This window comes from Sphaeramia orbicularis, chromosome 9 (assembly GCF_902148855.1).
Source record: "Sphaeramia orbicularis chromosome 9, fSphaOr1.1, whole genome shotgun sequence".
Taxonomy (NCBI): Eukaryota; Metazoa; Chordata; class Actinopteri; order Kurtiformes; family Apogonidae; genus Sphaeramia; species Sphaeramia orbicularis.
The window spans coordinates 50,048,692-50,075,470 of record NC_043965.1 but is presented as its reverse complement, the minus strand read 5'-3'; the positions used below and the strand labels follow the sequence as shown (position 1 = coordinate 50,075,470).

The 26,779-nt window shown below is 39.6% G+C and overlaps 1 protein-coding gene across 2 annotated transcripts; it reads left to right on the top strand.

Annotated features, from left to right (window-relative positions):
- The first annotated feature begins 1,259 nt into the window (after nt 1–1,259).
- On the top strand, nt 1,260–25,365 carry LOC115425236 (SH2 domain-containing protein 6). 2 transcript variants are annotated; one of them, XM_030142623.1, is made up of 19 exons: nt 1,260–1,394; nt 5,158–5,183; nt 5,326–5,354; nt 5,438–5,475; nt 6,745–6,838; nt 6,949–7,016; nt 7,132–7,177; nt 7,308–7,424; nt 12,381–12,409; nt 12,500–12,539; nt 12,682–12,766; nt 14,669–14,699; nt 14,900–14,936; nt 15,060–15,165; nt 15,932–15,969; nt 16,099–16,142; nt 16,233–16,301; nt 24,124–24,282; nt 24,453–25,365. In XM_030142623.1, the coding sequence occupies exons 1-19, from the start codon at nt 1,392–1,394 to the stop codon at nt 24,567–24,569; spliced, it is 1,176 nt and encodes a 391-aa protein (XP_029998483.1). In that variant the 5' UTR covers nt 1,260–1,391; the 3' UTR covers nt 24,570–25,365. The 2 variants fall into 2 exon arrangements, with proteins under 2 accessions (XP_029998483.1, XP_029998482.1); XM_030142622.1 differs by having other exon boundaries at nt 5,320–5,354.
- Nucleotides 25,366–26,779: the final 1,414 nt, after the last annotated feature.

Sequence of the window (26,779 nt, the reverse complement as noted above, 5' to 3'; positions counted from 1 at the left end):
ATAGTTTACTTAAAGTGAACCTCTCTATGGACCCATTATTATTTTTACTGGACATATTCCCTGATGGTCTGTCCCACGACCAAGAATTCATACTACATCTTCTTCTGATGACTGCGAGAAAAATGATAACAATGTTATGGTTGAAACCTGAATCACCTACAATTGGACAATGGATACAAAAAATTAAACAAGTTTGTCTAATGGAACTTGGGGGTCGCTTGGAGTCTTTCCCAGCTACATAGGGGTGGAGGCGGGGTACACCCTGGACATTTCACCAGTTCATCACTGGGCTGAACATATAGAGACAAACAATCACTCTCACATTCACGCCTATGGGCAATTTAGATTAACCAATCAACCTATCAGTGGATGTGTTTGGATGGTGGGAGGAAGCTGGAGTACCCGAAGAGAACCCACGCAGACACGGGGAGAACATGCAAACTCCACACAGAAAGGTCCCACCCCCCATCGACTGGTGTTGGAATCGAACCCAGGACCTTCTTGCTGTGAGGCACAAGTGCTAACCACTGCACCACCGTGTCACCCTGTGACCCTAGTGGGGATAAAGCGGGTTCAGAAAATGGATGGATGGATGTCTAATGGAACAGTTAACAGCACAGCTACAGCTGAAGACCCCGACCTTTGAAAGAAGATGGAGACCAGTATTCAGTCTTATTGGAATGGATATTTAAGCCTGGATTGTTTTTTTTTCTCCTTTTCTTCATTGTAACCAAATATTTTATATTGTAATCTTGGGCCCAATCTCAGGACAAACGTTGTTACTCTGTACATTAACAAACATTAACATTAACAAAAGTTAAAAAAAAAAAAAGAAGTTTTTATTTCATAGTTTTCACAGAATATATCACTTTCTGATGATGGGTTTTAAATATATGTTTCTTTGCTTCAAAAATTAAACATATGGTGTCCATCTGAGTTGACATTTTTGTAACTCCATGAAAAATAGGTTCATTAAAAAAAATTCAATTGCATCGTTTTTTCACATGTGTAAATAAATAAATCACTCAAGAAAAAAAATACTGACCAAGTTTCTCATAATTCATGCATGACAGGGTTAAAGGTGGCTCAGCTGTAGTTTATTACATGCCATCAGACAGAGGTTTCTATGACCACCAGCTGGTCTCAGTAGGGAAATTTGGAGCCATGTTGGCAGACAGGTTCACCTTAAAGGCCCGACAGTCTGGCAGCAGGTGTGGCTGTGTGTGGGAAACAGGTAGGAAATGCAAATGAGATCAGTTAGAGCCGCTGCTGCAGTTCACATTCTGCCTCTATCTGTCACTTTCAATCTTTAAAACCATTTGCATCCAAGAAGCGAAACAAAGACATTTCCTCATGACTTGAGCTGTGCCACTCAAGCCCAACTCCTGACAATGGTAATGTACCGCTTACTTTATTCCATGGTTTTGGACATATTTTGGTTTGAACTCTGATAACTTTGGGTGGAGTGAGAAGGAAGTGAATGGGTGCTGTCGATGGCAGGCTTTTCATACTGTAAACACTGAGTCATGTGCCTTAATCATAATTTTATTTGATATTGGAGGAGGAAGTGAATGTAAAAACTTCAGTGTAGTATAAGAGAAACTACAGGTAGACAAAAAAAATATGCTTCAATCTGCTTGTTCTTTGCTCAGTGTTCCTTCAAAAACTATTTTAGAATGATTCGTTAAAAATTAGGAATAAGGTTTAGATCCATCTGACCAATTGAAAATACAGATTCTTGCTAATATGTGTTACATATTTATATTTGTATACAGAGTGTCATGTGTCAAGGTCTTTGTAGTTGTGATTGAATTTTGTTTTAATACTGCAGGTTGATGTCCTATACTATTTTACATTGACCAATTAAGTAAACATCTAACATTTATAAAGCAAAAATAACATTTATGTGGTTCAATCCAAACTGATGATGAAAAAAATATTGTTGAAGACTCTGCCTCTGATGTGTTTTCTATTTTGTATGTTTGTTAAATATTTCATATTTAACCCTTTATAAGGAACTCATAGAAATACTCTGAAATTCAACATTTCAACCTTACTGTGTTATTGGAGGATATAACAATACTTTATTACTTCTGTCAAACTTTTCAAACTGTTTTATTTTTATGCAGAAAATTAAGGTTAATGAAGTTACCATGTTTGGTACCTTACCCATAAGTGGCAAAAAATAAAATAAAAATAAATAAATAAATAAAATACAAGAAGTACATAAAAAATACAAGAAAAACACATGTAAGGTGAAAGGAACATGTATTTTAGAACATTAGAACATCACTTTTAGAACATTAGACCAACATAAGTGCTGATCCAGATCCCTGTCCACATCCACATGATCCCTTTGAACATCATTCCTTACATTAGTACCATTACTTCACATTATGTAACAAAGCAGGTACACTCACTTGTTGCTTTTCCATTGGACATATGCACAAAACTTTACCAATATTTAATAAATGTAAAAAAACAACAACAAGTGCATAATGTCAAGTTTTTCCATTAAATCACAAATGTGATGATTTGTTTATTTATTATCGCAAGATGACACGAGAAGTCATTCCATAAACATGGCAATGAACGTAAATATTGTGTTGATTTAAAGATATATTCATTATCATTATGTATTTCCCCTCTATCCTGTACTAAGTTAAAAAATGACTTGGTTTCTCGGTGTGTCCACGCATGTTTCTTTTAAAACTCTTCTTCTTCTTGTTGCAGCGTCCGTCAACATCCATTTTTTTTATAATTCACGTGACTCTAGTTGTGGAAAAAGGTCTTTCCATTGTAGTTTTGCATGATATACCATTTGCGTTACACCCAAAAAACCCACCTCTTGCCAGCGCTAAAACTTTTAATCAAAAAACGAGAGTTTTGGTGAAATTGTAATTTTTCCATTAGGTAAATTTTTATGCGCAAGTTATATTCACGCAATTTGAGGGTCAATGGAAAAGCAACTAGTGTTCATGCAGAGGTGGACCTTGCAGACCCTGTAGACCACATTGGACCTGAGATGGTTGCCTCACTGTTACTGTGGCTGTCACTGTCTTGTAATGTATACAGAAATTACCAAAAATAGTCACTTGCCCAATAAAGGGTTAATTCCAAGTGTCTAATGCAGGTGTATCCAAAAATTCCTCCAATGTTGGCTTAAGAAAGTTGGTAGAAAAACATTGGATGAAGTCACAGAATGTGTTTAAATGTGCTCTGGCATCTGGAATGAATAGAATTAAATACAGTATCATAAAATTAAATATATCTCACTAGCTTTATTAACATAGATACAGGTTCATACAGAAATGCCTTTGAACAACTGACCGTTGTTGTGAGTATTGTTTGAAGTCACCATCCGTACAGCGTCTACAGTCATGTACTGCCGACAGGTTTATTCACGTTAATAAGAACTAACACGTTTTTGTCAAAGACTCAGACTGTTTTTGATTGATGTCAGGCTATAATAATAATAATGAGGATGAATGCTAAATGGAAGGGGCCCTGGGTATTTTCATCCCTAACAGACCCCTGCTGACTAGTGAAATATTTGAATGATGCTCAGTGTTTCTGAAATCCTTATTCAGATCAGATTTTATTTCATGATCACGACTTATTACACCAGGTGTTTCAGAGAGAAGTTAACCCTTGGAGCAGGTCAGCACTATTGTTAAAATGTAACACTGCACCATGAAACCAATGGAAGAAAAAACACCACAAAAGAAGAAGAGAAGATGTAGTTCTCTTTAGCCTTTTTATCATGTTTCAGCTGCACATCACGTAGCGTCAGTTACATCAACAATCGGTCTTTGTGGTTACACTTGCATTGCATGTTTGAGAGAGAAACCCTGCACTCCCTCCTCCTCCTCCTCTTCCCACCAGCCTGTAATCATTTACTCTACATCAACACTTCCTCTACTGCTGCACTGTGGGAAAACAGATATACTGTCACTCCACTTCCTGATTTAATTTGCATAGAATTAATCCGACTCATTCTGCCACAGTCACCCACATGCCTGTGGCTGAACTTGTAGTGTCATTATCAGATGATATTCATTCATTTCAAATGAACAATAATTAAATCCTATTAATTTTGGTAGTACAAAAGTCATACAGAGCCCAGTTCCTTGGTAACTTTTTGTTGTGTTTAATAATGTATTTCTTAAATTACATATATTTACACAACTACATGTTCACTTTCAGCTACATTATAAGAACTCAGTAAAGCTGCTAAACATGATGTTTCATGTAAAGTATGTACCAACTTTATCTCAGTGTTTTTTTTAAACTTACATTTAACAGAATCTGGGGGGAAAAGTTTCAAAGGACCTTAGATAAAGTGTATAAGTAAGTGTTGCTTCCCCATTAAAGCCTTGTATTTGTATGTATATTAACCCCATGTACACTTAAGAGGGGCCAAACCAAAGCTATTTAACAGTAAAGCTAAAGCTAAATAAAGGATTTATTAACCTTATGAGTGCGAAAACTAGATCTGGTGGCTGCAAAAAAACACAGTTAAATACTGATATATGTATCACTAAATGCATATCAAGGCATTTATTAATGTTTGTAAAAAACAAACAAACAAACAAACAAAAAACCCAAGTAAGTAAGTATATAACAATAACATTGGCAATAACATAAGTTAGCTAAACTTCATAATGTGAGTTTGTAATGCTATAATAAACAAATTCTTAAGCAGTCTACAGACATATAAACAATGTCTTACATTAAAAGGAAATGAAGAAAAAATTAAAAGTTTATAATTCTTTTTGTTTCTTGTATCACTATGCTACTATTAACAATGCTACATTAATGTTAATAATCATTTTATAAAGGCTCACAAAGGCTTTATTATTACCTAATAACTAATGCTTTTTCCACAGGTCTTCATCTGAAGTATTGACCACTTCGTGTGTTTTTAGTAAATGTGGTGGAAAAGTACCGTATTTTTATCTTAATAAAGGACTATTGTCTGTCTGTACAAAGCAGTTAGACATTCAAGCCTAATAACAAATAAGGCGACAGATAACGGACTAACTGATAAGAGACGTTTATCTGAGTCACACAGAGCCTCAGCTTGTGCAAATCTTTCGGCCTTTTCTGGTTGCTCTAAATTTCTGAACATTTATTTGAGGTTTCCATGTTTTGCAGAGCTTCTTTGGAAAACTGAAGAACCTGTAAGTATACTAACTCTGCTTACTAATGTAAAACATCTTTATATTTGCAGATTATATGTTTTATATGTTTGGACTAAATGAAACTCCATTGGAGTATAAAGTATGTCATGGGTGTATCTGTTATTTTCTTCTTGAGACACAGTGGGCCTCCAGCTCCACCCAGAAGGACTGGTAAGACTTCACAGTTTATTTTTATCCTTAATGAATCACAGATCTTTCCTGTGACTATATGTTTCTCTATCCATCTGTTTCAGACAATAATGCAAAGTTTGCATGGCCTCCAGATGAGTTTGTGAGTAGTAGTTTGTAAACCCTTATGTAGTGTCCATCTTCTCTTTTTTATCACATATCTCAACAGCAGCAGTGGAGCGATAACTTCTGAGGTTCTATAGTTTAAAAACAATGACAAAAAATAATGCAGTCAACCGCTACATACATGAATCTGTAGTAATTATCAGACAAGTCACTAATGAACTGTTTATACCACATGTATGTCATAATAATAATTCAGATTCGGAATAATTTACTAATCCCAGAGCAGTGGATGCATCTTGGCATGGAGCAGAAGCCTATTGAAAATAGATGACCTTGATCTACTTTTTCAAGGTCCAATAGCCTTGTGCCTTTTGCAGTTATAATATCTTAGTACTTTCAAACATAAATATGTATGCATTTCATATATATAACATAATGTGCTGTGTACTTTGGCCAAATGTAGTGTACGATTCTGTCTCTTCTGAAAGTTACTGCCCTATAATTTAGGTTAGATTGTCTTTGTGTAAAACTTATAACATACATATTTATATTTGACAGTACTCAGATATTACAACTGCACAAGGCACAAAGACATTTGACCTTGAAAAAGTAGGTCAAGGCCACATATTTTCAATTGGTTTCTGCTCCATGCCAAGATGCATCCACAGTATGAATGTGGTGCAGATATCTCAATGCATTCTACAGATAATGGGATTATGTCGTTGAATGGACAGGCAGACGGACAGATGACAAAACGATTACAATACCCCTCGGCTAAGGAGTAAAAAGTAATCCATTGTGCTTTACATAAATCGGAGGAAACTCTAGAGGAAGACAAAGAAACAAAATTATTATTAAAAAAAATAGATTTAGTCACTCCTATTTTCCCAGCGGCCCCTTTTTAATAGTGACAGATTCAGAAATATGAGGGGATGACAGGTGGCAATAAACTGCAATGCTTGATGGGGTTTTATTAGTATTTATTTGACTCATAATGAAAGAAATGGAGACTAAACATTTGACATGTGGATCAGTTGGTACACTTTTCTCCTAAGCCTTATATCTTTTTTAATGTAGAATATTGTTGCTTGTTTATGACTCTGATGCCGACTTCATGTTTTATGGGACTTTACAACTCATCTAATCCAATCTAATCTAATGAGCTAATATAATATACTGACTTCTACATATTTAGCTGCAGCAATCAATGATTTGATTGAAATGAACCGAATGTAATTAGACTGAAGAAGTGATGTGGTTATCATGATTGTTATACATATATAATCAGTAAATTCTGTTTTTTCAGGACGATGAGGAGGAAAGTGACATGTATGAAGCACCTCCCTGTGAACGAACAGTTAAAGTCCCACAGAGACAAGTGGAAGAAAACGTCTATTTGGGTAAACTCACTACATATGGTTTTCCTTCAGTTATACCCGATTTACTGCTGTATAAAAGAAAGCACCTTTTGTCTGTATAATTCTGTGACATGCTGACTTGTTCCATGCAGAGAGGACTTCCAACCCAGATGTTCCTCAGAGGCAGGTCGCTCCTCCTCCCAGGCTGAGCAAACTTTCGGTAACTACACCTTCAATACATAAATAAATAAACAAATGAACCTACACGTCCATACACTAGAAGCTGATGTTTTTGAACTGGTATTAAATTACATTATTTCACTTTTGCTGACAAGACGAAACGTTCCGAGGAGTTCTTCCCTGATTCCCAAACCAAGAAACGTGAGTGGTTCCACAGTTTTTTTTTTCAGATTTGAAAGGGTCTACATATGACCTCCTTACTGCTGTACTTTGTCAGCCCTTCTCTTCAATGGACTGTATAATCACATCTTGTCCTCTTTCTCCTCTCCAGCTCCTGAAGTGGACCGAAATGAGAAGCCAGGGAGGAAGAAGAAGATGCCTCCACCACCAGTGCGACCCGGTCCAGTCTCTGCTCCCACTGTTGCCCCTGCATCCAACATCGAAGAAGGTGATCATTTCAACAACACAAAAAAACACCAGGCTGTTAAGAGTAACTTTGAACATTGTAAATGTTTGCTATCTACATATACTAAAATAAGTTTATTTTATTTGTCAGGCAGTGTTTATAGTTACACAGTCAAAGTTAATAAACCCCCTCTATGAAAATTTTACAGCTGCTGTTTATGTGCACCACACAGCTCCTTTATTTACATTAACCCTTTATAGTTCACTCATTAACATACTCTGAAATTCAAAATGTCAACCTTAGTGCGTTATAGGAGGACACAACAAAACTTAATTACTTTTATGAAATTTTTCAGAAATTTTTATTGTTATGTAGAATTCACAGTTATTGAAGTTACCATATTTGATTCCTTATCCATTAGTGGCAAAAACCAACCAACCAACCAACCAAACAACCAACCAACCAACCAAACAAACAAACAAACAAACAAACAAACAAACCAAGAAGTGCATATAAAAAAAACACATGTAAGGTGAAAGGAACACAGATTTTAAAACATTAGAACATCACTTTTAGAACATTAGACCAACATAAGTGCTGATCCAGACCCCTGTCCACATCCACAGGACCCCTTTGAACATCATTCCTTACATTAGTACCATTACTTCATGGTACCTAACAAAGCAGGTACACTCACTGTTCATGCAGAGGTGGACCTTTCAGACCTTGTAGACCACATCGGACCTGAGATTGTTGACTCACTGTCCTGTAATGCTGGCGGAAATGACCAAAAATAGTCACTTGCCTGATAAAGGGTTAAATGAGTAAGGCCATGGTGTTAAAATATTTAGCACTTAAAAGTAAAAGTTCTGCATTTGGACCTGTAGTTAACTGCAGAACAGCCCATGTGAGAACAACATAGACAGCCTGACCCAAAGCAAAAAAGTAAGAAAAAAAAACTCCACCCAAGATTTAAAAGAACAAATAGTTCCGATCTTTCCATTGGATAACTACTGCAGTGATGAATATGTTTCAGCTGCAACCACTTCTTTAACTCTAACTGATGCAGTGAGTAAAATCTCATTTCTTTAAAAACCATCAGTTTGATAGAGAGCATAAAGATTGGACTGTGTTTCAATGGATAAAGGTCATGTGGTCTGATGAGTCCAGACTGACCCTGTTCCAGAGTGATGGATGCATCAGGGTGAGAAGAGAGGAGGAGGAGGAAGTGATTACCCATCATGCAATGATATGTGGCCAAAGACTGATGGAAATACATGTTGTCACAATAAATGTTTTGCTTCATGAGCTTATTGAAGCAATGTCATGGCAAATGTGTACCTTAAGCATCACTGTCATTAATGTTGCAGCTGATGATGGTTTCATTTGAATGACTGCAGCTCCATACAGTTAAGAAGCTTAATGGAAAATAATACATCTCTATGTTTATTTTAATTTTGAATGTACAAAATAACATTCATATAACATATATATCATTCAATAACAGCATATTTTTCTCCACTACATAAATGCAGTGGAGTAAAATATGCGATTACATTTAGCCTCCAAAATATAGTGGAGTAAAAAGGTAAAGTAGGAGAAAATACAAATATTCAAGTAAAGAGAACTTTAAACCTCAACACTGCACAGTTAAGTAATATTTTGTTTAATGTTTTCAACAGGTTCCGGTGTATGTTTGAAATAAATGAGAAAAGTAGAGATAGTTTAGACAGGTGTTGTAATTACCTTTCAAAGGACAAGAGTGCCATCTAGTGCTGCTTGAGTGCATCATAAACTAAAAATAAAGACATAGCAAAGAAAAGCACAGATAATGCAGACAATAAAAGAACGTAAGAATTTCCTTAATTTATTGGACTGGTGGGGTCTGGGGGCAGTGAAATAATGAACTTTAAATTACAAAATCTTTTCATATCACTAAATTCAAGATTCAAAGATTCAAAGCGTTTATTGTCATGTCTACAGTAAAGACACAGGTTTCCCTGTACAATGATAATCTTACTTTGCCGTCTACACTGAATGCCTCAAGAATTTAAGATAAGTATAAAAGTATAAGTATAAAAACTGAAATAGACTAATCTAACTAGGAATTTCAAGTAACCAAAACAAAGTGGCATTTAAAAAATGGCATGCAAAAGAAAAAAGCATAAAAATATAAATTACTCATACTAAGAGAAAAAAATATATTCACATAAATTGTGCAAGTGATATACAACATGTGCAAAACTGCCTGAAGTAAGCGGGGCGTTAAATGTGCAAGACTGTCAGAGATGAACAGTATGATATATGTATAAATAAGGTGAACCCCTGCCTGTTTGACACCCCTGCTTCTTCTATCTTTGAGTGTTAAACAAACCAGGTGTAAACGCTGTGAACAGTCAGTATGCCTATGGTCGTCGACTCCTGTCAGCTGTTAAGGAGCCTGATGGTGGAGGTGGAAGACAGAGTGCACGTCTAGAGTTGTGGAACCGTTTGAGCCAATAGCTCTTTTTCTCTGTGGACACTGTACTTTCACAAGGAGGAAAACCACAGGTCTACATCCTAATGACAATAAAGAAGGATCTGTTGCATTTCAATATCCCAGAAAACCTCGCTGTTGATCCAACATGGGTAAACCAAACCCATGGAACTGAAGCACCCTCTGTAAATGGAATACAGCCATTGTGAATTAAAGCAATTACACCTTTTCATTTTCTGCCAAAAAGTGCTATAAACAGGAATATCACACCCATGCCTCCTACCCATGTTTGCCAAGGGAACTTTAATTGTCACTCCAGTCAGTCTGGATTATTCACTTCACTGAGAGCTCCACCAACCATTGTTATTGAGGTTTGATTAATTAGCAAACCCTAACTCTAACCATGACCATTTACCAAACGTCAGCGTTAATCATTAAAACCTGGAATTAGCAGGACTGACTAATCTTGCTATTGTTCCTTCTCTGAAAAACAAGACCTCTGAAACACCCTTTAACATCCACCTTGCTCTTGAACCTCTAATCCTATAACAGAGGCATAGAGTCAAAATGCCTGAATTAGATTGAACTTCAAATAGAAAATATCCTCCAGATTCTGTGTGTGGTGTCGTACACGGCTTACATGTGCCCTAACCTTTAAATAAGTAACTGTAGACCTGATGGATGTTGAAAGGGATTTGAGATGTGTCCATGCCTCTCCACAAGAGGGTTGGTTTGTTAGTTGGTTCATCCCTATTATGTTTTAAATCTGTTATTTCCGGAATGGCTAAACAGAATACCTTCAAGTTTGACTCTTACACTGACTTTCATGCAAAGATGAAATAAAAAGATTTTTGTGAACCAATGTCAAAGGTCCTTTCTATGAGCATTCTACCTCAGAAAAGCCTTGAGTGAGTTTCATTTAGTTTGAAACAAATATACACATAAGCTGAAAGATCTGATGGTGAGCTGATTAGATTTTGGTCACCAAATGTCAAGGTTGCTGTGACCATGTACCGATATTTGTGAAAACTGCAAAATCATGTTGATAGGATAATGGACACCTCTAAATATAACGTTCTTATGAAACGTCCATTGTGTGACCGGAGTGGAAAAAAAACAACAAAAACAAAATATAATATTCCCAATTATGTTCCTGTTGTGTTTAATCACCTAAAATAAGAATAGGTAGAGAGAAAATGCTGTTTATATCTACAAAGGGAGTCTGTCATATTTTGCAGCTGTATTTCTAGAGTAGTTTTGATCACGTTTCCTCTTCCTCTTCATTCTTTCTCCATCACCCAGAATCTAGTATGAAGTTTTAAAATGCACCACTGTCTAAATGTCCATGCCTAACAACCATCCACCTATCCCAGCTACCAGCTGGTGAAGGCAGGGAGGGAGAGGGACAACCACTGACTCTCACATTCACACCTATGGGTGATTTACATTGACCAGTGAACCCATCAATGTACATGTGGGACAGTGGGAGGACGGCAGAGTACCCAGAGAAACTTAACAAGTACAACTGCTGTCAACAGGAGTTAAATGCTACTAAACCATGGTGTGTATCACTATAAAACAGGTCTGGGGTACAGGGTGGAAAAGTTCTAGAGTATATACAGTTCCAAGGGGATCCACACTGCAAAAAGTGATCTCTAAGAAAGTGAAAAAAAAAGCCTTTTTTCTTGAGCATTTGTCTTATTTTTCATCTAAATAGAGAAAAAAAGCTTGCCAAGAAATTTTTACATTAAGAAAAATATTCTTATTTTAACCCTGTAAAGCCTGATAAATCATTGACAGAAAATTCCAGTTCTTTGAAACTGGAGCCTTTATTGGTCCTTCTGAACAACCCAAAACATTTTTTTTTTTCAAAGATGAATTTCCATGAATGAGTTTAAATTTTGTATCATATTTAATACATAGGGTTTCAAATATTATTATTCACGAACACACAAAAACACAATATAACAAAAACATGTCTAACAAATTGGTAATTCCTTTCAAAATTATCAAAGTTCTGCCTCCTTCCTCATTAATGATAATCTTGTAGTGTCACTGGAAAGGCCTCTGGTGAATGAATTCCTCCCCCCTGGTGGATTGTCCATTTATTGCATGTATCTAATTGTATACATCAGGTTTTTCAAGAAAAAAGATATCACACTGATCATGTAGAGGGCTTCAAAACTCATACATCAAAAATGATATGTTTGGGAAAGGGTTAAAAATATATACATATCTAACTTTTTCTTAATAAGATTTTCCAACTAAAATCAAGGCAGATTTTACTAGTTAGGAGGTATGGTAATATTTTACGAATATTTTGGAGAACAAAACAAAAAAGTACAATTTTTAATCATCGTTTTCCTTGTCGGGCGGCCTTAGAAAATGACCTTTTCTATAATGTGTCTCTGGTCCAGGGAACCCAGTATTTGGTCATTGATTTGCTGACTGGATAACACCCTGTGTGGTCATGCCACTGTCAGTTCTGAAAGATGTTTATGTACCTTCTGTTTGTATTTCAGATGTGTATTTAGATCCAAATGAAGAGCAGGTAAGTATTATTGGACTTTTCTATCATACCTATGATCACATGTACCACCATGATAAGACTGTGTTCCTTATTTTTTTGGTTATGTCTCAGGAGGATTGTGATGATGAGCTGTACTTAGAACCGACAGAGGGTAGGTCGCACTGCTCTTTATATACACAAGGGACAATATGTTCCAGTTTGGTCGTCAGAACCCATGTTTAACATGGTCACTGATGTACAAGCAGACATTACCACTTCAGTAACTGTACCTGATGTGAACTTCCTTTTTGCAGCTACCTTAGCCTGCTCACCTCCCCCCCGTGGACCAAAAACGATGCCTCCATCTCCCAAAACAGCACTTCCTTCAGCCACACCTATGTAAGTTCACAAAGGTGGAAAGTAACTTATATTTATGTACTTAAATCCAGTTTTCAGGCATCATTTTCACTTTTACTCCCGACAGCTGCACACAAATCACTATACTTTGTCCTTACATTTTCAAAACTGGCTCCTTGTGCCTAATTGTTTAGTTGTGTTTCACCTTATGTGAACTGAAGAATTACATGTTTAAAAGATTACACGGTAAATTCATTTAGTATATGATCACACATGCCAAACACAAAAGATTATAATGAAGTCATAAGACAAAAATTAATGTTTAGTTTAGTTTAGTTTAGTTTGAATATGCAATAAAACAAAAATAATCCTCCTTAGTCCTTATAAATGAAACAGATTATAAGAAAACAAAACAAACAAACAAAAAACAAAAACCTATACATATACAGGGTGGGGAAGCAAAATTTACAATATTTTGAGGCAGGGATTGAAAGACAGTGTATGACCAATTAGTTTATTGAAAGTCATGAGAATTTATTTGCCACAAGAAAATTTACATAATAGAAAATGTTTTTATTCTATGTGTCCTCCTTCTTTCTCAATAACTGCCTTCACACGCTTCCTGAAACTTGCGCAAGTGTTCCTCAAATATTCGGGTGACAACTTCTCCCATTCTTCTTTAATAGTATCTTCCAGACTTTCTCGTAATAGTTTTGCTCATAGTCATTCTCTTCTTTCCATTATAAACAGTCTTTATGGACACTCCAACTATTTTTGAAATCTCCTTTGGTGTGACGAGTGCATTCAGCAAATCACACACTCTTTGACATTTGCTTTCCTGATTACTCATATGGGCAAAAGTTTCTGCAAAGGTATGGATAATAGTGTTAGGTATGATTATGACATCAATATATGTTTGGTTTCAGAACAATTGACGTAGTGCCTGCTGAGAAAAAACAACTAAATGTTCATTGCAAATTTTGCTTCCCCACCCTGTACATGTACATGAAAACAAAGTATAACTTCATTTGGATATTTGAAAAGGAGTGGGAGGAAGTGGGAGGAATGTATTAACTAAAATATGAGATGAACATTGAAAAAGATGCGAAAACAAGACAAAATTGAATAAAATAATTTGATATCGTAGAAACAGTAGATAGTAGAAGTTGGAAATGATATATACAAGGCACAAGAACAAAAACAAAAACGAGATAAATGATATAACAGTTGTAAAGGGTGTGATAAAAAAAAAAGATGTAACAGAATGACAATGAGTTGAGTACTACTACTATAAAAGCAATAAGATGGAAACTATGTAACTTAAAAGATGAAATAAAAATAAAAGCATCATAAGTAGCAAAAGACGTACCGAGATATAACAGGACAACAATTACATAATAGAGGCAACAAAATAGAAACAAGATAAAAGATATAGGACGATATAACAAACAAAATTACATGACAGAAATATCAAGATGACATGCAGTTATGTCATATCGAGACATAATAAGACATACTGAGATGTACTAAGGTGATAAAGGATGCAAACAACATAAAATACATTACAAGACATTAAAGATGTAGATTTTAAATAATTTATCAGTCTTACATTATATCAATATGACGTCAGGTTCTATTCACTTTTCATTCAAACATCCATTTCATTTTGCACAGTTTATCCACCTCTGTATGCAGACCTGAAACTCTGACACAGCAGGTTTTCTGTAGTTCACACAGTAGATCACACAGTTTCCTGAAGTAACCAGAAACAGTTCTTCCATACTTTGTCCGCATAGCTTCGTGCTGCATAGCTCTTGAGACAAAGATGCTACTGTGTTTTAACTGTAAAATGCAAATGTTTATGGACACATTATTGGGTTTTCATGGTAAATTCCTGGCACTTAACATGCACTGAAAATGAACATTGTGTGTGTGTATCTGCAGGATGAAGCCTCCGGTCCCCAGAGCTAAGTCTGTGAGTTCCTCTGTTAATGTCACTACTTGGTCTGATGGTTTTCTTATGTTTTTCTATTCATTTAAAATAAATACTGTCATAGTATGAGCAGGGGATTTCTCCTTCTGTGCTGTATTTCCATTCTTTATGAAGCAAATTTATCTGAAGTTGTCAGAGTGACATAGCAGCTTTAGTAACAGATGTTTTCTCCCTCCCACTAGAGCTCACTCCTTCCTTCAGTCAATGAGGTTAAAACAGGTAATGATGACCACAACTTTAAAACTAATCAAACATAAATCACTATGTACAACAACCCCTGATAATTATCTGTATAATAAATAAATAAATAAATAAATGTGTGTGTGTGTGTGGTTTTTTTAGGTCCGCCAGTTGAAGCAAGGTGGAATACATTTCCCACCAAACTTCCTCCTCCTACTCCTAATGTCAAACCTCTTCTACCTGCAAACCTGAAAGAAGCTAAAAGCAGGTAAGAGATGAACAATATATAATAAAAAAAAAATGTCTGTTTATAATTTATTTAATAACTGCAGATATAGTACAGTAGTTCTGGACTTGGCTCACCTTGGGACACAAACATTTTGCTGGGATCGTTACAAGTCAAGGCTTAAGTATCTAAAAGTGTTATACCACTAACGGCCTCTATGTGGCGCCTCCCACAGGACTACAGCGAACTGTACTGATGGTCCATCTTTTCAATTATTCCACCTTTAATACTTTTTTTTTTTTTTTTTTTTTGCTGATTGAGGATCTGAAGTCTTTCACAATTGGCTTTGATTGTAGGTGTTCTGACAGTTCCTTTGTCTGAAATTAGAGTTTTACAACTTGTAATTATTGAATAAAACACAGAGCTTGACTCTGATTATGGTCACGTTACATCTACAACATGGTCAAATGATTTTGTTATCCAAATGTGTATATAATTAGTATATAATGTATGTATATAATTAGTGAATGGGACGGAAAAACTCTGATTTCACCGTTGTCATGGTGACTTTCTAGAACCAGAAGTGACTATTTTTGGGCATAAACAAAATATGGCCAAATGCAAAAATATGTTGAGTTTCATCAAGAGTAGATGAAAAGATCACAGATAGATGGATGAAACATTGCAAGGGACATTACTTTGAAAAGTGCATTAATTCTCAGCTTTTCTTTGCAGGTGGACTTCAGTGCATGTATGTGCTAGAGTACATTCAAAGTAAAATGTTAATTTCTCTGCATCTTTATTTCAGTCCTCAGAATCCCTCTGTGACAGACATTAAGGCAGTGGGTGAGCTCAAATTTTCATATTATCTTAAGGCTGAAGGATCATTTGGATTCTGCTTAAATTTTTCCTGAACATTTCTCAGATGTCATTTCTGAAACCAAACATACATACACTTCTTTTATCTGTTTGAAGCCTCTTCTGCTGGACTGAGGGTAATCAAACAACCTGAGAATGAGGTACAGTATGGTTTTGCATTAAAATAATATGGTATGTCTGACATGAGTCATTAAGCACCCACATGTTGCTCAATTAATCACATATCCTAGAGCAAAGAGTGGTTTGCTGGAGACTGCACCCGGAAGATGGCTGAGGATCTCTTATTTAGTGTCAAAAAGGTAAGTTTGTTTTCATGAACAGCTGATATGAGTCATTTTAACGTTATTTAGATCTGAGTTCTAACCAAGCAAAGCAGAGGTTTTACACAGACAGAATGTTGGCAAGCCTCTATTCTTTTGAAATTAGGCACCTGTTATTTCTGTTCTACGCCTCCCTACTTCTCTGTCAGTTTTATTCGCAACAATTTACAATATGACTGTCAATAAACTGTGGGAAAAAGAAAAAAAAAGTGAAAAGTGAAGCCAGAACATTTCACTCCCCCCTGGTGGCTGACTGCAGTATTGCTCATGAATCCAACGTCTCTCATGTCACTTAGTGGGACCAGCACCAAACCAAACCTCCAAATGCCTAAACCTAATGGTGAATTGTAGCTTTTTTGGGGGGACTGGTTCTTCCTCAAGTTATCATTTGTTTGATTGGTTAGTAAATGTCTCATTATTTGATGATAGATCAACAGGGGTGCACAGTAAAAAATCCAGTGTCAATATTTCAGAGTCAAGCTATTTTAACCTAGATAGAATATTTTTAGCTCTGTGTAGAGTAAACCTGCTCTAACTGTAGAGTTAAAAGTCAGTGTAAAGTTCTGCACAGATGCAGTGTAAAATTTAACTCTACAGAGCGATGATTAGTGCCAGTCTGCCGCATTGCATTGTGGGTAATGGACATTTTACTCATCATGTTCTATTTTATGCACAGGGATTCGGGGGAAGGGGGTTGTGTTAATATTAATTTAGGTTAATGTGTCTGTTTTAAAACGTTTATTGACTTTTTGATGGTTTTTTTTTAAAAATTTTTTATTTATTTTATTTTTTATTAACGTGACACCATTAGTCAAACCTGTAGACGGGACAATTCCTTACCTGATTGTCAAAGTGCAGCTATTAATATGATGAGTTTGCATCACTTAAGATCTTACCTAAAAAAAAAAAAAAAAAAAATGTTTTTGGGAGAATGAAAATTGCTCAGCCTTCATTCTCTCTTCAAGTTGGGTGAAGTAACAACACCTCATTAAATTTATGACAATGGGAATAGCAGCTTTAAGGCTTTGCTAAGATTTATTTCACAATCTCAAAGAAAATAACACTGCAGAGAAATTAATGTTTACACATTATATTGTTTTGTATATTGTTGAACTAAATTTGGAGTAAAAATTGCTCTACAAAGTGTAATCATATTACTCAAACAGTGTGAAAAAACCACAGTGTTAAATATTTTTTGCACATTTCGTTAATTTTGACACTGAATTAAGTTTTACAATTAACTCTGAAAATTTGACCTTGGCCATAGAGTAAATTTTACTCTATGTTTGAGTGGGACCAAATGTTATCTGAAACAGAGTTAAATCCAACTCTCTAAGAGTTAAATTGACACTTTATTTTGTACTGTGTGGTAATGACCAATCTGTCAAGGGCCCACTAGACCCGCTGTAGGGATCTAACTTCAGAACAAATATGAATGGTGGTTTCTGATCCTGTTTAAACCTGTAAAGCCTGAACCATTAACTCATTGAGAGAAAATTCCAGTTCTTTGAAACTGGAGCCTTTATTGGTTCTTCTGTACAACCAAAGAAAATTTATTTTCAAATATCAATTTCCATATATGAGTTTAAATGTTGTATCATATTTGACATCATTGGCAACCAGTGCGTCCATCGGCAAGGCCTCGGCACTGCTCATTTCCAGACCTGGAGAGATGCAAATGTAAGATCGAGAAGAGATATGGTGCAGGCGGAGGTCCGGAGCAGGGAGGAAGAGAAGCGGATAGCCAGGGCAGTGGAACAAAGCTCCCAGGGGGCGTGGACAAAATGGGACCTGCCCAGCCGTAAGGTCACGTGGGCAGAGCTTTGGCGATTGGAGCCTTACCGCATCTCCTTCCTCTTGAGGTCCGTGTATGATACCCTTCCTTCACCATCGCATCTGCATACATGGGGGCTGAGAGAGGATCCACTCTGTAAGCTCTGCAGTCAGAGGGGAACTTTGGCACACATACTGTCTGGGTGTAAAACAGCTTTAACCCAAGGATGGTATAGATGGCGCCACGATAAAGTTCTCCTCTCTCTTGCTGATACCATAGAGCGGGAGAGGGGCAAAAAGAGACCAGCCGGGGTTGCCACAAGGAGTGCGATCACCTTCATTAAGGAAGGAGCTAGGCCCATCCACACCATAAAAACAAAGCCCAACATTCTCCAAACTGCAAGCTCCTGGGAGATGAGGGTCGATGTAGGAAGGCGGCTGCAATTCCCGGAGGTGGTCCAAACAACCCTCCGGCCAGACATTGTGCTGTGGTCCCCGAAAGACCAGAAGATAATTCTGGTCGAACTAACAGTGCCATGGGAGGAAGGTTGTGAGGAGGCCCACGAAAGGAAGGCCTCAAAGTACCAGTCTCTTATCCAGGACTGCAGAGATAAGGGCTGGCAGGCATGGTTGTTCCCGGTGGAGATCGGGTGTCGGGGCTTCCCAGCCCAGTCGGCATGGCGGTTGCTGTCAGCTCTGGGGTTGGACGAGCGGAACAAGAAGCAAGCGGTCCGCAGGATGGGGGAGGAGGCAGAACGTGCCTCGTGTTGGATTTGGAGTAAGCGGGAGGAGGAAAGCTGGAGGCCAGGAGCAGGTGGGCAGTGAGCTGGCCACTCACTGCCGGCCCACCAACTGGAGAGTGTTGTGGTTGAGGGCCGAAACACTCTAAGAAGGTTGTGTACCACCTGATGACACCTGCTCCTGGTCAAAGGCTACAGCTACCTGCTAAGGTAGCTGAGAAAAGCACCCAAAGTGTATGTAATAAGTCATCTCTGGGCTACCAGTGGCGTCTAGGAAAGACTAGATGACAACCGAGAAAGGTCGGTGACGCTGGAGAGACAGCTGACCTCCAGGAAAGACTGGCGTGGGCACACAGGGCTAGCAATCCTGTGGGCAGCACTCGCAAGAGGGCACCAATTCAAGCTACGAAGGAACAAAATGAGCAATACCCCCAGAGTCTCCCGAGAGGGGGGGCGAAAGAGAGACTCAATGGGACGGACTCACCAATATCGGCCAGGACAAGGAACATGACTTTGAGAAATCTAAAGCAAACAACACTGACCGGAGAGGAATGGATTGTAAGGTGCCACTGCGGGAAAGTCTGCAGAAGTACCAGGGGACTCAAACAACACCAGAGCAGGTCCAGGTGTAGACCATCAGCAACTCAAGTGCAGCGCACAGGCCTAGAGTCTGGTCAGACGATGGAGAACTCCAGCCAGGAAGCACCCCACAGCGCAGGAGATCTTTCCACACTCGAGCAGCCCCAGCACCATGGACCAGTTCGGGAGAACCCATTCCCGGTAACCCCAACCTATCCAGCAAAGAGAGAGAGGATCCAGTGGCCAAAGATGTCAGACTGTAAGGTTTGGACGCAGCTTGACAATGACCTAGATGGCATCTTGGAAGCAACCTTATCAGGCCCAGTCCAAAGGAAGGTTGATTCTATTGCAACCATTGTTTACAGCCTCGCTAGGGAACGGTTTGGCACAATAGAGCGGAAAGGCCAGCTTCAACAGCAGCAACCGAACAGGAGGGAGAGGGAGATCCGTCACCTGAGGAGTGAGATCAAAGCACTCAATAAATTGTTCAAAACCAGCTCACCGACTGAGAAAGAAGGTATCAAAGACCTAACAAGCAAGCTGCGAGGACAACTGTGCAAGGTTAGGAGAGCAGAATATCTCCGGCAGCAGCGGCGGAAGAAAGAGAAAAGGCGCGCACAGTTCGTCAAAAATCCGTACAACTTCACAAAGTCTCTTCTCGGCCAACGAAAATCTGGCTCACTCTCCAGCTCAAAGCAGGAGGTAGAAGAGTTCCTTTTGGAAGCCCACAGAGACCCCAACAGGAATCAGGGCCTGGGAACCCACCACAAAATCTTTAGGCTGGGAAATCCATCAATTGAACTGAACGAGAAGGAGCCCTCTTGGCAGGAAGTTCAGGATATTGTTCGCAGAGCCAAATCATCAGCTGCCCCCGGCCCAAGTGGTATACCATATAAGGTATACAACAAATGCCCAAAACTTCTGCGGAGGCTGTGGAAGATCATGAGGAAGATCTGGGCCAAAGGTACAGTTCCACCAAGCTGGAAACTAGCAGAGGGATGTTTCATTCCTAAAGAGGAGGGGTCCTCTGCAATCTCCCAGTTCAGGATGATTTCCCTCTTGAGCGTAGAGTGCAAAATCTTCTTCTCGGTGCTGGCAAAGAGGATCACCTCCTACATGATGCAAAACCATTACATCAATATATCCATCCAGAAAGGTGGAATCCCAGGCTTTTCGGGCTGCCTAGAACACACCTCGATGATTAGCCACTTGATCCAAGAAGCAAAGCAGAAGAAAGGCGACCTAACAGTTGTCTGGCTAGACCTCGCTAATGCCTATGGGTCAATTCCACACGACCTCATCCGAGAAGGACTCGACCACTATCATATTCCGCAGCGGATTCAAACATGATTAACACCTATCTTGCTGGATTTTGTAATGGGACTGGTACAAAGGCTGAACCCAAATGCAAGACCAGAACACAGATGACCAATTGAGAGTGTTTATTAAACACAATCACGGTAGTAAAAACACAGCACAAAATTGTTAACACGTCTATGAAGGCGTGTGATACTGGACTCTTTGTCAGGGCTGTGAGCGGAGAATATGGATGGTCAGCACGGCCGAGCCAGAGGATTCCCATCAACACCCCGACTAGGGCAAAACAAAGGATAGTCAAAAAACAAGCCAGGTCATACACAGGAGGGCAGTTCAGGAGGCAACGGGACATGAGGGATAGGCTACTCACGGTCAAGGTCCAGGCGAGGGTCGAAACACAAGGTAACACGTTGGAGGCTGAGGTAGTCAGGGAATAGGCAGAATCAGAAGTTGATGTACGAACCAGGTCAGAACCAGACGAGCAGGCAGACAAGGAACAGGCAGGATCGGTGGTCGGAAGGCAAAAACGGGTCAAGAACGGGCAGACAGACTGACAGGTATCCAAAAACGCTGGTAAGTGAGCACACAAAGGTAGAACACAAACTGGCAAAGGAACAGGGGAAAACACAGGGTTTAAATACACAAGAGGGCGGGAAGACAATTGGACACAGGTGGAGATAATCAGGGAGGAGTCAGGTAATCAGGAGCAGGTGAGACAATCAAGGAGGGGAAGTAAAAACACCAGACATGACACAAGAGGGAAACTTAACAAAATAAAACAGGAAATGACAGAAAACAGAAAAGACAGACACAGTCTGGGAGCAGACATGACAGATTTAAACTTAGATTTTCATCAGCCCTTTTCACCACCAACTGGCTGGACCTCCAAAAGGGGATCCCAACAGGGTGTACCATCTCCCCCATCTTGTTCATTATAGCAATGAATCTTCTGATATCCGCAGCAGAGGGCATAACTCGGGGCCCAAAGTTGGAGTCGGGCATTGTCCAGCCAGTGCTGCGAGCATTCATGGACGATATCACAATAACCACCGTGACCCACGTCCAGGCAAGATGGGTACTGGAAACTTTGGGCAGCGTCGCGTCGTGGGCAGGGATGCTATTCAAAGCCAGGAAGTCCAGGTGTTTGATCATCAAGAAGGGCAAAGTTACCAGCAAGTTCAGTCTCCAAGTCCAGGGTGAGGTCATTCCATCGATCGAGGGCAACCCAATAAAGTGCCTGGGAAAGTGGTTTAATGCGTCACTGACAGACGGTGCCAACGTTGACGAGGCAGTGAAGCAGACTGAAGAATGGCTGAGGAGGATCGATAGATCTCTACTTCCGGGCAAGTTCAAGACCTGGCTGTATCAACATGGCCTCTTGCCTAGGCTCCTTTGGCTCTTCACTGTTTATGAGTTCCCCATGACAGCTGTAGAGGCCATCGAGAGAAAGATCAACAAGTATCTACGAAGATGGCTAGGCATTCCCCCAAGCTTCTCCTCAGTGGGCCTTTACATTCGGTCTGGGCAGCTGCAACTCCCTTTGTCATCAGCTGTGGAGGAGTACAAGGTGGCACAGTGCAGAGTTGTGCTGAGCCTGAGGAACTCCAACGATGAGCTGGTTAAACAAGCAGGTGTCACAACCAGGTCCAGGTGCAAGTGGGCCGCCAACACAGCTGTGGAGCAGGCAGTGAGCGCTCTGAAGCTCCGTGACATCATTGGCAACCAGTGCGTCCATCGGCAAGGCCTCGGCACTGCTCATTTCCAGACCTGGAGAGATGCAAATGTAAGATCGAGAAGAGATATGGTGCAGGCGGAGGTCCGGAGCAGGGAGGAAGAGAGGCGGATAGCCAGGGCAGTGGAACAAAGCTCCCAGGGGGCGTGGACAAAATGGGACCTGCCCAGCCGTAAGGTCACGTGGGCAGAGCTTTGGCGATTGGAGCCTTACCGCATCTCCTTCCTCTTGAGGTCCGTGTATGATACCCTTCCTTCACCATCGCATCTGCATACATGGGGGCTGAGAGAGGATCCACTCTGTAAGCTCTGCAGTCAGAGGGGAACTTTGGCACACATACTGTCTGGGTGTAAAACAGCTTTAACCCAAGGACGGTATAGATGGCACCACGATAAAGTTCTCCTCTCTCTTGCTGATACCATAGAGCGGGAGAGGGGCAAAAAGAGACCAGCCGGGGTTGCCACAAGGAGTGCGATCACCTTCATTAAGGAAGGAGCTAGGCCCATCCACACCATAAAAACAAAGCCCAACATTCTCCAAACTGCAAGCTCCTGGGAGATGAGGGTCGATGTAGGAAGGCGGCTGCAATTCCCGGAGGTGGTCCAAACAACCCTCCAGCCAGACATTGTGCTGTGGTCCCCGAAAGACCAGAAGATAATTCTGGTCGAACTAACAGTGCCATGGGAGGAAGGTTGTGAGGAGGCCCACGAAAGGAAGGCCTCAAAGTACCAGTCTCTTATCCAGGACTGCAGAGATAAGGGCTGGCAGGCATGGTTGTTCCCGGTGGAGATCGGGTGTCGGGGCTTCCCAGCCCAGTCGGCATGGCGGTTGCTGTCAGCTCTGGGGTTGGACGAGCGGAACAAGAAGCAAGCGGTCCGCAGGATGGGGGAGGAGGCAGAACGCGCCTCGTGTTGGATTTGGAGTAAGCGGGAGGAGGAAAGCTGGAGGCCAGGAGCAGGTGGGCAGTGAGCTGGCCACTCACTGCCGGCCCACCAACTGGAGAGTGTTGTGGTTGAGGGCCGAAACACTCTAAGAAGGTTGTGTACCACCTGATGACACCTGCTCCTGGTCAAAGGCTACAGCTACCTGCTAAGGTAGCTGAGAAAAGCACCCAAAGTGTATGTAATAAGTAAAATAAGATACATCAGGTCTCAGTGCTCAAATATTATTATTTTTGAACAAACAAAAACATAATATAACACAAACATGTCTAACAAATTGCTAATTCCTTTTCAAAATTTCAAAGTTCTGCCTCCTGACAATCTTGTAGTGTCACTGGAAAGGCATCTGGTGAATGAATTCCTCCCCCTGGTGGATTATCCATGTATTGCATGTATCTAATTGCATACATCAGGTTTTTGAAGAAAAAAAATATCACACTGATTGTGTACAGGACTTCAAAGCTCATGTATCAAATATGATACATTTGGCGCTATAGGGTTAAATAAAGTCACCATATAGAGACAGGTTCGGTGACATCATCTCCGCTTCTTTGTGTGGAGTCTTTTTATGATTTCATGTCACTCTGATAGTTGAGTTTTAAGACAAACTGCAACTTTCTTGACTTGTGATCATGTGAAATCCCTTAAATCACAGAACTTCTTTTTGCTAACTGGTGTTAGACTTTAAACCTTTTGTGTTATTTTTTTCCATGTTGCAGGATGGTGCCTTCCTCATCCGACACAGTTCATCCCAGAACTCGCGGCAGCCGTACACTCTGGCAGTGCTCTATCAGGAGAAGGTTTACAACATCCCCATCCGCTTCCTGGAAGACACACAAGGCTACGCTCTGGGCAAGGAGGGCAAGAAGAACGAAGAGGTGAAGGTTTAAGGCCTGCAGAGACAGGAGAAAGTAGGGGGGCTAGGAGAAGACAAAGAGAGAACATGGAAGGAAGAAAGGAAATGTATTGTTTTTTAATCATGTATATGTCACCACTTTCTCTGTCCTCTCACTTATCTCCTCCCTTCTTTTTCTACCCTCTTTCTCAGATTTTTTGCAGTCTTGATGAGATCATTTCTCACCACAAGGATAACCAGCTGCTTCTGATTGACAGCAAGAGCCAGGCCAAGCACACAGCGTATTTAACTCACCCCGCACGGCCTTAGCGTGATAATACCACAAACTTCTGTCACACTGTATTTAAACAAGTCATATGAAGATAATTGCATAACTTGACAATCATGTAAAACTTCTATATATCATTCAAAAATACTGTATGTATATGACTGTATAGTTCTGTGCAGAAAGTAAAAAAATGTCCATGCTGTCTGTGAACTGAAAACATTTCAAGCATTTAATGCAATGACATTTTGTCAGAGCAGGAGATAGGATGTCAGTCTGACAAGTGAATCATCCAAGATACCAAGACAAAGCTGCTGTAAACATCTTAAATCCAAAACAAGACATAGAGTTCATTAAGTCATCTGGGGCTGACTGAGCAGTTTTTCTGCTTTGCAATGTGCCATCACTTTACTGTTAATTGCAAAACATTTACTGACTGACCTCTAATAAAAACTAAATGTGTCACTGTTACTGTAAAACTCCACTCATGTCAACGGTTTGAAAGAGAAATTATTTTAAAACTGTCACATCGTTGCATGTCATTACCTGTTTCACATATAAACAGTATGTTTCTGCTGTATGCCAGAAATGATAAAATATATTACACTATATATTTGTGTCTACTCCTGTACCTATAACCTCCTCTTTATCTCCATTATCAGGGTATTTTGTGATAAGCCTCTCAGATTAACATCTGATTAAATGTTTATTGTCATGAGGAGTATCAGTCTGATACATGTTTTTTTCCTAGTTTAGTTTTACGACTTTGAGTTTAAATATTTTGTGTGTTATTATTTTGTGATTTTTATAAATGCTGTGCAATACAGATCCAATACTCAAAATGCACCGACATGAATTCATACTATTATTTCAGTTGCATAATTCACAGAATCAAAAGCTTCCAGCACAACACAAACTCCAACACTAACTTTATAAACATAGAAGGCAGAGTGAATCCTACATGGAATATCTAAATGGCACATTTTGAACAAAATACACCAGATTCAAGCGCAATTATAAAGTAGGTGGCATGGTGGTGGAATGTTTAGTGCTCTAAATTCAGGGTTTGATTCTCAGTGAGACCAGTCTATGCTGAGTTTACCTCTTCTCTCCATGCCACACAGACTTCCTCCAGGTTCTTTGGTTTCCCTGGGTCCACTGTTAGTGATGTTGACCACGGTACTGATGAAGATCTGGGATTTGTTACCTCCGCCAAGGAGGTTATGTTTTTGCCAGGGTTTGTTTGTCTGTTTGTCTGTCCGTTAGTGTGCAACATAACTCAAAAAGTTATGGACAGATTTTGATGAAATTTTCAGGGTTTATTGGAAATGGGATAAGGAAGAAATGATTAAATTTTGGTGGTGATCGGGGGTGGGGGGGCCCACGGGGGGGGGCCACTGATCAGCCTTGGCGGAGGTCTGCGCTCTCTGAGTGCTTCTACTGTAGTTCTTGAGTGCTTTTAATGGAAGCTCACTACTCCTATGTGCCATGTGCTAATGGTAATGTGAGGCTCTGTGTTTGTGTATCAGATGGGTAACATTCTGAGATTTTATCCGGATATTTCCATATCAGGATAATAAAATGATTTAACCTTTAACAAGCATCGGCTTGTCAGCTAACATCAGTCAACTACCTGATATGGAAATGATCCTAAACGTACATAGGAACTAGAAGCACTCGGAGAGCGCAGACCTCTGCCAAGGCTGATCAGTGGCCCCCCCTGTGGGCCCCCCCACACCAAGGAGGTTATGTTTTTGCCAGGGTTTGTTTGTCTGTCTGTCTGTCTGTCTCTTTGTCTGTCCGTTAGTGTGCAACATAACTCAAAAAGTTATGGACAGATTTTGATGAAATTTTCTGGTCTGCCCCGTGGGCCCCCCCACCCCCAATCACCACCAAAATTTAATCATTTCTTCCTTATCCCATTTCCAACAAACCCTGAAAATTTCATCAAAATCTGTCCTTAACTTTTTGAGTTATGTTGCACACTAACGGACAGACAAACAGACAGACAGACAGACAGACAAACCCTGGCAAAAACATAACCTCCTTGGCGGAGGTAATATTTAGTAGAATTTAAGATGAGGCAAAACTACAACAGAGAAGCAAAGTCATGGGCAGTTCTCATGGGATATGATTTCAGAAATAATAGAAATGGCCATCAAAGGTGAAAGACAAAATAATGTTTTGTCCCATTTTAATCAACTACACATCCACTATATGTGTAAAATAGAATCTTAAAGGTCAAGAAAGCTGC